The sequence below is a fragment of the Rhincodon typus genome, chromosome 20, assembly GCF_021869965.1.
Source record: "Rhincodon typus isolate 14 chromosome 20, sRhiTyp1.1, whole genome shotgun sequence".
Lineage (NCBI taxonomy): Eukaryota > Metazoa > Chordata > Chondrichthyes > Orectolobiformes > Rhincodontidae > Rhincodon > Rhincodon typus.
The window spans coordinates 9,936,130-9,949,682 of record NC_063351.1 but is presented as its reverse complement, the minus strand read 5'-3'; the positions used below and the strand labels follow the sequence as shown (position 1 = coordinate 9,949,682).

The 13,553-nt window shown below is 38.4% G+C and overlaps 1 protein-coding gene across 1 annotated transcript in view; it reads right to left on the bottom strand.

Moving 5' to 3' along the window:
* The window catches only part of pcdh15b (protocadherin-related 15b), a 606,743-nt gene that overhangs the window by 80,247 nt on the left and 512,943 nt on the right, over positions 1-13,553 (bottom strand). Inside the window, exons 31-32 of the mRNA XM_048609162.1 lie at positions 5,300-5,515; positions 1,137-1,225 (exon numbers count right to left, since the gene is read on the bottom strand). Coding sequence (XP_048465119.1) covers positions 1,137-1,225; positions 5,300-5,515 — 305 coding nt within the window. The remainder of the gene's footprint in view (positions 1-1,136; positions 1,226-5,299; positions 5,516-13,553) is intronic.

Sequence of the window (13,553 nt, the reverse complement as noted above, 5' to 3'; positions counted from 1 at the left end):
CATTTGTCCTAAATAGAGGCGCTTAGCTATATGTTTGAGTATGAAATTACCCACTTCAATCTTCACTCCAGTTTGTTCTATTGTATTCCTGATAACTGCTTATGGGCTTGGTTTTTTTTGTGGACTTGGTGTTCGTAGTCAATCCATATCCTAAGGTTTTAGACTTTACTTGATTGATGATATATTTGTATAGCCTCATCTGTTTCGGCAAGTTGCACTGTGTCATCAGTATACTGCAAGCTTGTTGTGTTCTTAGCTCCAACTTTTATAGCTGCAAGTACACCTAAATCTCCTGAAATCTTGTTGTGTGCAGATTTAATAATTTTGGTGACATTCAATTAGACATGTCTTATTGTCCCGCTCCTAGTCTGAGGCTCACTAGTTGCATCCCAACATAGACTTTAGATAAATCTCACGTCTTTACTGTCAAAGCTACATTGCATGAACACATCTATTAACTTTCAGCAAAATGCAATCAAACACTTTTTCATAGACTATATGCAGCATATATAAATGCACTGCTATAATACAAGCATTTAGCAACTGCAACTTATCTTTATACAGCACCTTGAGTCTAGTAAAATGTCCCAAGGCTTTTAATGCACTTGACACAGTTGTGTAAAATACCTGCATTGAAATATGAACTGATAGAAACAGATGATCCTGTGTTTAGAGTGGCAGACGAAATAATTTCATAAACAGTTTAAAATTTTCTTAAATTAACAATGGCCAGCAGAAGTCTTAGGTTTGTATTGTTGAAGCTAATTTATCCACTGTCTTTCAGGGAAGTAAATCTGCCACCTTCATCTATGTGGAACTCCAATCTTTCAGAAATGTGATTTTCTCTTAACTGCCCATTGAAATTGCTGTGATAGTCACTCAGTTGAAGGGCACTTAGGAATGGGCAATAAATGCTGGCTTTGTCAGAAACAGCCGCATTGCATTGAAAGAATTCTTTTAAAATCTACTTGAAAATTAATGCTGATCAGAGTAACTTCTTTTGCATTTTATATGCAAATTTCATTTTGCAGATCTCAAGAACAATTAAAATATCAGAAATAATTTCAAAGAAACTGACACTTCCATCAATCAGACAAATACATTTTACATTTTAATGTACAAAAACAATACAATACCCAATCAACTGATCCTTGTTCTGTTCCACCAGGGTAGGTGGGACATTGGAAACAATCACTTGCATATCCAATTCATTGACGACAGATACCTAGAGAAAGGACAAGTACAATTCTGTTGGTTCTGACAGTTTGTTAATGCAGACAAATTGGCTACCTGTTCCATTTATTTAAGGAACAACTGCTTCAGCTGTTTTTTAAATGCTGCACAAACCTCACCATTTATAGAGCATGATATTGGACTCAACAAGTTAAAATCATGTCCTCAAGAGTTTCCCATTTCCTTATGGGAGCTTCAGATGTACAAGAGAGATTGCTGCCTTTTTCTGCACTTAAATTTGGTACTTGCGAACGTTTAACTTGGATATAGATTGTTACCACACTAGGTTCAACAACACATTCTGATTAATATAAAGTATGTTTGGAGACATACATTTTGTATTCAGGGTATATGACAAGCACCTGCTACTTTTTGGAACAAACAGGAGCTAAAAAACACTCTTTTACATAAAAAAGAAAGAACTTTTCTTGCATAAGTGAAAAGCCATCACCATATTTAAGAGTTTCCAAATCAAAATCTACACCTACAGAATTTTTGCTTCCGATTAAGGATATGCTGTTCATTGAACTGTCTGAAAAACTCAGGGGTAGGTTAGCAAATCCATAGCTTAGGAATCCCCAATTGTGATCAGCAACATTGTGAGGTTTAACCATGGTGACTGCACAGTGACTCAGTGGTTAGTGCTGCTGCCTCACAGTGCCAGGGATCTGAGTTCAATTCCAGACTGATGTGACTGTAAGTTTGGAGTTTGCACATTCTCCCTGTGTCTGTTTGGGTTTCCTCTGGGTGCTCTGGTTTCTTTTCACAGTACAAATATATGCAGATTAGGTGGACTGGCCATGCTAAATTGCCTATAGTGACCAGCGATGTGCAGGCTATGTAGCTTAGCCATGGTAGCTATGGGTTTATGGGGACAGGATAGGGGGCCTGGGGCTGGAGCTGGGTGGAGTGCTCTTCAGAGATCAGCACAGACTTGATGGGCTGAATGGCATCTTTCCGCAGTGTAGGGATTCTATGATTCTAACCAGCCACACCATGGGAGCTTTCCGGTAGAAAACACTGAATAAGCTTCTCACTGTCTGCTCATTGAAGATTATCTTGCATTCCATGAGTTGTGTGGTTAAGGGGAATGTCAATCCCATTTACAAGCCATGGCCCTCAGCAACAACAGTGGACAGTGTATTCACCAGAGGATCAAACACCAATTATTGTTTCATAATATCAAAATCGAATTTCTTTTTCCCAAAAGTAGACTTAAGTAAGCTAATAGGTTTCAAGTCAAGTAATGCTAAACAAGTAAACCAACCAAAGATTATCTGATTGTAATCATATTCAATAGAAATGTATGGCAGACAATTGCTGAGTGTGACCTTGAGTCATATGTCTCACGCAGTTTTCTCCCAGATTGTAATGTTTTATCTTTGTTGGTGGCTCCTGCACATTATTCTCCTGGTTTTCATGACATATTGGTGCACCTTGTCCAATCCACGATGAGTCATCTGCCCATGGAGTATTGTGCTGTAATAGGCCATTTTGATAGAACATGGGGGCCAATTTTATTGAACCACATTGATGAGCCCCCAACTTCCTCCTCACATCCAAGCATCTGAAGTGTTACTGCAGTACAGGGGAGGTGATGGCCCAGTGGTATTATTGCTGAATGGTTAATCTAGAGACCCTGATAATGTTCTGGGGACCCAGGTTCAAATCCCACCGTGGCAGATGGTGGAATTTGAAATCAATAAATATCTGGAATTAAGAATCTAACAATGATCATGAATCCATTGTCAATTGTCAGGAAAAACCTATCTGGTTCACTACTGTCCTTTAGGGAAGGAAACTGCCATCCTTACCTTGTCTGGGCTACATGTGACTGCCCTCTGGGCAATTAAGGGATGGGAATAAATGCTGCCTAGCCAGCAATGCCCTCATCCCATGAATGAATAAAAAAAAATACATCAAGTGCTTGCCCAATCAGGGTCTTTATTTTTTTGAGATAACAACATGTGGAGCTGGATGAACACAGCAGGCCAAGCAGCATCAGAGGAGCAGGAAGGCTGACGTTTCAGGCCTAGACCCTTCTTCAGGAATGGGGGAGGGGAAGGGGGTTCTGAAATAAATAGGGAGAGAGGGGGAGGCGGATAGAAAAATGTCAGCCTTCCTGCTCCTCTGATGCTGCTTGGCCTGCTGTGTTCATCCAGCTCCACACCTCGTTATCTCTGATTCTCCAGCATCTGCAGTTCCTACTATCTCTTTATTTTTTTGCCTGTTTTAATACTGACTGTGTGTTGGGTATTGGAATGTGCAAAGGTCACAATCTAGTTTACAAGTTCACAATACAAGTTCACTAAGTTCACAATACCAAATGCTTTAAATAGAACATAATGAAAGGGGCTGTCAAATTGATCAGATGAACGTAGGATTCAGATGTACTTCGTATGCTAAATACATTCAAATATGACACACTGAAAGCAAGCATTTTAAAAGGAGTGCATGTAATGTATTCTATGTAATATTGTTCCACTGAAACTATCCCTCAATGTTTGAAGGAGGCATAGGAGTTTGATTTACTAGAATTGCTTATTAAAATGTACTTTGAACATAAAAAAAAGTGAATGGAAGCTAAAAATAACATTTTATTCTAACTAGACTTAGAAAGGATACAAGAGCTGTGGATGCTGAACTGAAATCTTAAACATAATTTAAGATTGCCTTCTTCAGCATTCTTGCTGTGCACAGAACTGATTATCTGGCATGATTACAGAGCCTCAACAAGACTATAAATCAGGAGCAATAGGCTCCACTGTTACTGAGATTCAAATAAGCTACCTGCTATTTTCTGTGGGAAAAAAAAACACTGCTGGTCAGGCAAAGTGAAGGAAGGGAATGATAATGGAAAATAATTAAAAATACAACATCTGCTTTATTCATTAATCTACTAGTTCATCCATCTATTATTCCTAGTTATAAATTAGTGCCTGAAAGAAATCCTCAGTGAACATTGGGTCCACAGTACATTGCATATTAGACCATTCAAGCTTTCTTGCCTAAATAAAATGATAGTGTTATGCTTTGTTACATATGAGATGATTGTTGAAGTAGGAGGAGGATTTTGTTTTAAAGATTTATTTTGAAAATGCTTTAATGCTGACTTCAATGTCCAGAAAGTACTAGTAAAAGAAGGTTTCACTAAAGCCTGCTATTAAAGGTAATTAAAGATACATTTTTCAAAAAACAGAATACAGTTGACAATAGCCCACACCATCACCCACGATTGAATCAACCACTAATTAACTAAGAGCACACCAAATAAAGTATGCAATCTTCATTTTGATTAATTAATTTCCACAAAGGCAAATATCTGTTACCAGTTCCACAAGATGTATGATGGTGAGCCTTGTGACAAATTAAAACCACATTTAATCTTTATCATAATAGAATAGAATAGTCATTTCATGTCAGTTGTATTTTTTTAACCTTAAAACAGTGAAAAGTGTTTAAGTTACTATACCATGGCACATATATTAATAACAGAAGGTAAAGATACAAGTTTCTTAAGAGTTGAGACAAAGTCCATCTTAGTTCAATTCCCGGTCACTGGCTTTGGGAAGAGACAGTACCGCTGCAAGGCTGCCATGCCAGTCCACTAGAGGCCGCTGCTGAAGCAGGCCATCGAGAAGTACCATGAATGCTACACACGGTGGCTCAGTGGTTAACGATGCTCCCTCACAAGACCAGGGACCAGGGTTCGATTCCACCCTCGGGCAACTGTCTGTGAGGAGTTTTTACATCCTCCCTGTGTCTGCAAGGGTTTCTTTCGGGTGTTCCAGTTTCCTCCCACAGTCCAAAGATGTGCAGGTTCGGTGGATTGGCCATGCTAAATAGCCCACAGTGTCCAGGGATGTGCAAACTTGGGGGATTTGCCATAGGAAATGCAGATTACAGTGATAGGGTAGGGATGTGGATCTGGGTGGGCTGCTCTTAGGTGGGTCAGTGTGGAGTTGATGGGCCAAGTGGCCTGTTCCATACTGTAAGGATTCTGTGATGATTCTAATCTATTTAAAGGTTAAGTAATATATAACTTAAAAACATTCCTTGTACTTACAACAACTCGTGCACTGCTGCTCAATTCTGTCCCATAGTTGTCTGTTGCAATAACTTCAAACTTATAATAAGACCGTCTCATGTTTCTGAATGTAATGGCTGTCTTGATTGCGCCAGTATACTGTTCTATTACAAATCCATCCTTTCCATCTTTTGTGGGTGGTATGATTAATCGGAACTGAGAGATGCTGTAGTTTCCACTGTCCTGATCTTCAACCTGCCAATGTACAGAAGGATAAAAAATAGACACTCCTCACATTATTCACAATACAAAGTGCTGGTACCAGAGGGGATGATCCATCTATTTTAATATACTGTTAAATTTTGATAGAAACGAGAGAACCTCTGATCCATACTTTCAATTAAACCAATATTTAGAGTGTTCCCACCAGAAGTAAGCAGCAGTCATGTTGCCCAGCAATGGTGAAATATCAAAACATCTGCTATTTCAGTTTCTCAAAATATTTTTAGATATCTTATTTGGGTCTTCAGCTAATGTCGAACAATTGGACCTATTGTCAAGGAAGCAAGGTTTGCAACAAATAAATCATGTTGAAACTGATTATATTCTAGGTGAATATTTATTGTGATGAAAGACACTGACGTATCATCACAGCAAAAATCAAAGGATTGTGAGAAAAATAACTTTCCATCTTGTGTTCTAGACCTTTGAATTTTGTTCACCCCATCTCTATTCTTTATCCACCCATAAAACGCATTCAACTATTTGTCTTTGCCTGTCTTAATTGTGTTTGAATGTATGGGTGGGTCAACCCACAGCAGGAGGACTGCAGCGGTTCAAAAAGACAGCTCACCACCATCTTCTCAAGGGCAACTATGGATGGGCGAGAAATGCTGGCCAGCCAGCGACGCCCACATCCCACAAATGAATTAAAAAAAATGGGCATTTGGGGTCTTGAAAGGGCATAATTTAAATAGCATAAATTAGAATTTTTCTTTCACTGCTTTTGTTAAACTTAAGTGTACTACAATAAATAAAGTTTTTTTTTTCCCTGGTACTGATGAAAGCTGGCTTGAATTGCTTTTGGCCTGAGTAGCAGTCAGTCATACACATTGGACATTTTAGATGTCTAACTGAAATACTTTTATGATTTCTGACAGCTTATGGAACAGTGGGACATGATTATCAGTGCACTCTTCCCAATTAAGTTGTGATACAGGATTTTAACCATGTACCAAGAAGCCAGCAGATGTGTCAATAACTGACAAAATGTGAATAATTACATCAACAGGGGTGGCACGGTGGCTCAGTGGTTAGCATTGCTGCCTCATAGTGCCAGGGACATGGGTTTGATTTCAGCCTTGGGTGACTGTCTGGGTATAGTTTGCACATTCTCCCTGTGTCTGTGAGGGTTTCCTCCAGGTGCTCCAGTTTCCTCCCAAAGTCCAAAGATGTGCAGTTAGGTGAATTGGCCTTACTAACCTGCCCCGTAGAGTCCAGGGATGTGCAGGGTAGGTGGATTAGCCATGGAAAATGCTGGGTTACAGGGATAGGGTAGGGTTTGGGTGGGATGTTCCTCAGAGACTCATGTGGAATCAACGGGATGAATAGCCTCTTTCCACACTACAGGGATCATGTGGCTCTTCTATGAGATTTTAAAAGTAAAAGGTCATGAGAGCAGTATAGGAATAGATAGTTTGGTCCTGAAGTCTCTTCTGCCATTCAATATAATAACTGACATAGCTGAGTTCCATTTACCTATTATAACTTATTTTCTATCAATACAACAAAGTCTTGTTAGCTCCAGTGCAGGGTGAGAAAGAATTCGGCACTTCTACAGCCTGTCGTGTGAAAAAATATTTTCTGATTTCAATATTAAATGGTCAAGCTCTAATTTGAAGATCTTGCCCCATCCCCATACTTGATTCCCCAATCAAAGAGTATCAGCTTATTTTCTATCTATCCTTTAGAATGGTTTTAGCACTTTAAGCATGTTAGTCAGATGCCCCACCAAGAACAAATATGACACAGGCGATTGATCCAAACAAACATAGTCACATGTAAAATACTATTTTTAAAGTAAGGACTTTGTGTGGAATTGGATTTTGTTATTAGTGGCATTGCAAGAAATAAATCTGTAAATAAAACTGCTATATTCAGCATAGCTGGACAGTAAACTACATTCTTTGGCGCTGATAAGGCAAAATATTAAAACATTTTGTTTGTTGAGTGTGATCATGATGAATCATCCATGATAATGATTGAAAGAAAACCATTAGCTGTATTATATTTAGACAAAGTGAGCACATCGCACGGTCAATAAAATTATCATTCTACATGTTACAAATATGATTGACTCGTTCCTGGCTTAAACATATGTAAATGTTCGTAGATTTTGGTACATAAAAATTGCAAAATGGAACATACAAAGATAAGATGTCCAAAGTGCTGTAATTACAAAAAATAAGACATCCTTTACTGTTGTATATAACTTTATTTGAAAGCAAAACAAACTTCCCCTTGCCTTTGCCCTTTGAAAAAAGATGTTCTGTAGATATGAATGTTCTTTGCTTCGAGACACTGGGAAAGCTAAGTTCATGATGTTGTAGGTTGAATAACATATTTCAGGATAAATTGCTTCAATTAATTTCACAAAGGAGATAAGTAATTATCGAAGGAAGGTGCCATTGTCTTTAGCTGTCTTGACAACAACTATATAAGCAATAAGAGGAATTTCAGGTCCTTGATGCAGTGTCCTAGTTGGAGAATGATGTAATCTGTGTCGTTGCAATAGGGAAAACTGGTCGAGTGAAGTGCCTGCAAAGCACTGAACTGACCAAGGTCGGTCCTTTCCCAGAATTTGGAATCCTGGGGCAGAAATCCCATTCCCGGGGAGCTGCCAGCTGATTAGAGTTTGGCAGCTCTATGTTACAGGCTGCGCAGCAGGATTAGGCTCTGCTTCTGGTTAATACAAGGAGGCCTTCTCCAGAGATTATTTCGGGATCCCATCCATAGAGAGGGATGAGTGGCACATACTGAGTGCCACAGCGATGACATCATTGGCAATTAGTGGTGAGCAGGTCCCCAGTATGGTGGTGCTTGGATACAAGGGGCAGGGCTTTTAAAATAAAAAGGTCATGGGATTTGGTCGCTTACTGGCTAGGTCAGCATTTATTGTCAATCCCTAATTGTCCAAATGGATATTAAAAGTCAACCACATTGCTGTGGATGGTGAACCAGCTTGAGAAGGCAGATTTTATTCCCTCGAGGACAATAGTAAATCAAGTGGAATTTTTTTTTGACAATCGGCAGTGGTTACAAGGTTGCCATTCATTGGGTTTTTATTTCAGATTTTTATTGAATTCAGGCTTCACCAATTGCCATGGTGGGATTTGCTCCCATTTCCCCAGAACATAAGGATTATTAGTCCAGTGACATTACCATTACACTGTTGACAACCCCATAGGGTAAATTGGGGGTGGGAGTGGGGGCGAGGGTTTAGCTCTCAGATGGTGACCACTTCCCAATGGCTGTTCTCTTGAGAAGTGCCTTTGGAAGATGGACCTCCTCTGGAGAGGTTGCTGTCAAACATGAAACGGTTTGCCAGGCAGCCATCAAGTGGCACAGGAAACTCGTGAGCGTTTTGGAATTCCCTGAGCCACCTCAAAATCCCAGCAGGCTCAAGGTTAATGATCCTTAAGTGGCTCAATTCATTAACTTAACCAGTCCGTTCCCTACTTTGGCTCATCCATGCTGCTGACCTAATGTGTATGACGTTTGTCTGCCATTGGGAATGAACCAAATGGTTTTCCTGTCACAATATGGCCCCAGCTCTCAGCGAGCATGCTCGGGGCAACTGCATTCAATCTATGATGCATGCACAACCTAAATTCTGTCTGAACTGAACCAGAAGAGGGAGCTACTGCACCACAAACCAACCAGCAAAAATATACCCATCAATCTTGTCTATCAATGATATCTGAACATCAATCAATAAAATAAAGACATAAAATTATATTCCAAGTAAATGTGCATGTTGAATTCTCTTGCTAAGTTATTCAGCTTAGAAAAACAGAACCGATATTGTCTTTGTCAGCATCATTCAAAACAAAAGTACACAGGAGAACTCAGTTTAACCGCAGGGTTGCCTCAAACCTCAGGCTGGGCTTCTTTGCAAAAGTCATTTAATCAGTTCCATTTTGAGACGCAAACGCAAAAGGTTCACTTTCACGTTTATTGATGAATTTGCATATTGTAGCTTTATACTGTCCATTTATTCTCACCTGCCAAGATATACAATTATTTTAAATGTGATATTTGTAATACACTACTCCTGTTCACTTCTCTAGCACTTCTTAACAATTTGGTGATGTAATATTTAAATGTTTAATGAGTGCAAACCTATTTGGGTAAATTCTAGTTTTAAAATAATATTATTGTGATTTTTACATGTTTAAAAAATGGATAAATCAACAAGCTAGTTATTGCAATTCCTTAATTTGCTTAATTAAAGATTTAAAAATTTGCTTTAAAACTTTGACTGTCATAATAACTGTACATGATTTATCAATTCCTTTAGTTGACCAAGAACTTATTTCTTCTTAATGGTCAATTAATGGTCCTCTTATTTTGAAGAATGAAAGTGATTTTGTTCAAAATTCTTACAGGACTAGAGAGGGTGGATATAAATAGGATGTTACCTCTGGCTGGTGAATCTAGAACCAGGGACCATAATCTAAGGATAAGAGGCAGTCAAATTAAGATTGAGATGAGGAGGGATTTCTTCATTCAGAGGGTAAATCTTTCAAATTCTCTGCCCTAGTGGGATGTGGAGCAACGCTCCTCTAATTTTATTTTTGCTGCACGGACCTCCTTCAAATTTGGAAATCATTGCTGATTGATGCATGTAATGGACCAGACCAGACCCCCTCAAAATAATTTAAGAAGGTAGCCTAGACCCTGACTTTTTCTTATTTTAAAGGTAGATGTGAAGTGATGTGATGCAACTGGTCAAACTACTCAACACTAAGCAAAACACAATTTATTTAAACATTATAGCTGAAATACAAACAAAACAAAGAGGAATTTTGAATAACTTACTATTGGGAAATTTAACTGAATAATAGATACTGTACCTGTTACTAATTAATTGTCTAAATATAGTAACATTCCATAAACACAAGCCCTCGCAAAAAGGTAAATTCAGTCACAGATTCTTACATGCCCTTCAACATCGAGAGAGATTTCAGAGGAAGTCACAGCTAGGAACCATTTACTGAAGTTCCAACACTTCTGGGACCCTAACTGCTTCTGACTGCTACAGCTAAATAAAAAACTGGCCACTCCCTTTCAATTGTTACAACTGTTAAAAAAAACCTAAAGGCCTCTTAAACTATTGACTTAGGCCGTTTCCAGGAGACACTTCTTACCCCTGTCTTTACATCCTCTCTTCAAAAGACCCAGGATAAAATAACCTTTTTAAAGTGACAGCATCGTCACATGTGTGTGCAACTCAGAGTGGCTGTGTGGCTGTGTAACTTAGAGGGACCACAATAATGAGCATGTACAGAAAGATAATGATGGCTTTCTGGAAACAAATGACTTCAAAGGATATGCATATAGAAATAGCATGCCAAACAGTCAGTGAGGTAGATAATCAGCCATGATTTAAATGAACGGCAGAGCAGATTCAATGAGCTGAACGGCCAACCCATGCTCCTCTGTTCCTAACTGTTATTCTAACTCAGTTATTCAAAAACACAAGTTTCATCAAAGGCTTTAAATACATTAATCACTGCTCATCACCTTGATTTAAACTGTCCTCTTGCCACGTTACATTCATGAAATGCTCAACACATACTATGATAACAAAGTAGGCTCATTTCTGAGGTGCATTCACTTCTGGCTTGCAAACTCCTATTCAGATAGTCACATTCACAAACTAATGTATTGTTAAAAAGTGCTGGGAGCACTCAGCAGACCAGGAAGCATCTATGGAAAGAGAAAAGAAGCTAATGTTTCAGAACTGATGAAATGTCATCAGGCTGAAAGGTTAACTCTGTTTCCATCTCTACACCGCTGCCTGGCTTGTTGAGAGTTTTCAAGATTTTCGGTAATTATTTCAGATATCTAGCAAAGTGATTTACTTTTGCTGAACTTAAAGTGAAGTTTTTGGTTGAGCAACACTTTCTAAACAATATATTTTAACTTCAAAGTTGTTTTCAATTTTATCAATTGGTGACTACATTACTTTTTAAAAGAAATTCATTTGAATTGCAAAGCACAGTGTTGAATGTAGACTGGGATTGGAGTGAATCCACATGCTGGTTGGATTAGCCACTTGGGTCTGCAGAGAATTTAGATGGTCCATTGGTCTGGCTTAACAATTTACATCCATGTCGAAGATGGTGTGCCACAGGGATTTGCATAAAGCTACTGACAAGAACAGTATTAGTGACGCAACAAAGGCAATATGTTTCTGAGCAGCTACATTCCAACAAGCTTTTTCAGGGTTGGAACATGAAGGTCACATCTGCATTCACTGACTGTCTGGGAGAGGGGGAGAGAGTACTTGTTAATTATACTTGTATTTTCCCACAATCTTGTAAAAGGTGGCAGTCAAATAGTGTTTAGAGCAATGTCTAATGACAGGATTATACTGTAAAGCTTTCACAAAAGATTTATTTTCATTGCAAAAGGAAAAGCTTCTTGTCTGCCTACTATCCCTCATGGGGAATAACTAGAAAGCAAAGGACTGACCTTCTGGGTCTGATCTCACATTTTGTCAATCTCACATTTACATCATCATGATGTGCACACTGGATACCTTCAGAGAAGCCTGATTGAATATGGCAGAAACTTTTATTTTGTCATGAAAGTGCATTGATCAAGATGAGACTGTTGTTGAGCTTTATTCATTCTAACTCAGAACACCTGGCTCTAACTGTATGCCTCCCCCACCCATTCAAACTTTTGTGGAGTGTATGACTCACCGGATAAACCAACTGAGCCATTAAGGGAATAAAGATATATTTCCATCCACTATTTGTGTCTTCTAGATAATGTGGAAAGATCCTTGTTAAAATGTTCTGTCCTTGTTTGACAAACTTTTCAAAAACATTTAATGATCTCTTCTCGCTTAAGCATCATATGTTTGTGGACCATGATTCGTAAATTATTTTGGATGAGTTCTGACTTTTGCAAATTCAGCCAGGCTCATTAGTAAAGGTTAACCAGTTAGTTTTGGTTGTTGAAGTGAAAAATGCATTTCTATGTTGTTCCCATGAATAGCATAATTTAGCACTGGTGGTGATTATCAGGTGGAATGCAAAAATACCATCATTATAGGTCAGCAGTAAATATCAACCGTGGTTGCACACAATGCAATTCCTACTCATTGTTAGAAATTAAAACACTTTGATTTATTTAGGCATTATAGGAGGCAGAAGACTAAAAGGCAGAACCCAGTGATGTGTATGAGATGGATAGCGATTTACGCCTACCAGAGTTAATTAGGCCATCTTATCTCATACAAGCAGACCTGCTGTTTCAGGATTTCATTGTTGAGAGAAGGACCTAATCATTCCACAAGACCAGATGCCTTGAAATTTCTGACTAAATTTAAGTTGAATCAATTGTTTTACTTTCACATCTTGGCAAAAGTAAATTTGTTTTAAATTAATGGATTTTGGATAGGTGAATGTTTGTGTTCATTCAAGTGAAAGATTTTAGTGACATTTTGCACTTCTTTTAGCCTGTCAGCTTCAGTCAGTTACAGGCTCCATAGATTACAGGCTATGCACAGTAAGCTTGCCTTTATTTAACATTGCTGCACTGCGTTGCCGTAAGTTCTTCCATATCCTCATGGGCCCTTGGAGAATAATAATTTATTTTAGGTTGAACCAGTGTTTGGCTGCAGACTAACATTCACAGTAACAGGTTTGATACAGTTGTAGATTATATCAGTCGAACAGTTTGCAGTTTTCATTATGCTAAAGCGTACAGAATGAAATCTTGATCACAAAATGAAGTATTGTTGTCTAAATTTTTGCATGATATTGTCTATTTAATTTCCATTATGGTGCAGTCATTTAAAATAAAAGCTTCACTCAATAAAATTACATGCCAGTTTAAATTCATACAGTTCTTGTGACTTTTTTTAAAAATTCATTCATGGGATGTGAGCATTACTGACAAGGTATTCGCTGTGAATTTCTAATTGCCCTTGAGAACATGGTGAGTCATCTCTGCAGTATGAGCATTACACTCATGGTGTTATTAACGAGGATTTAGA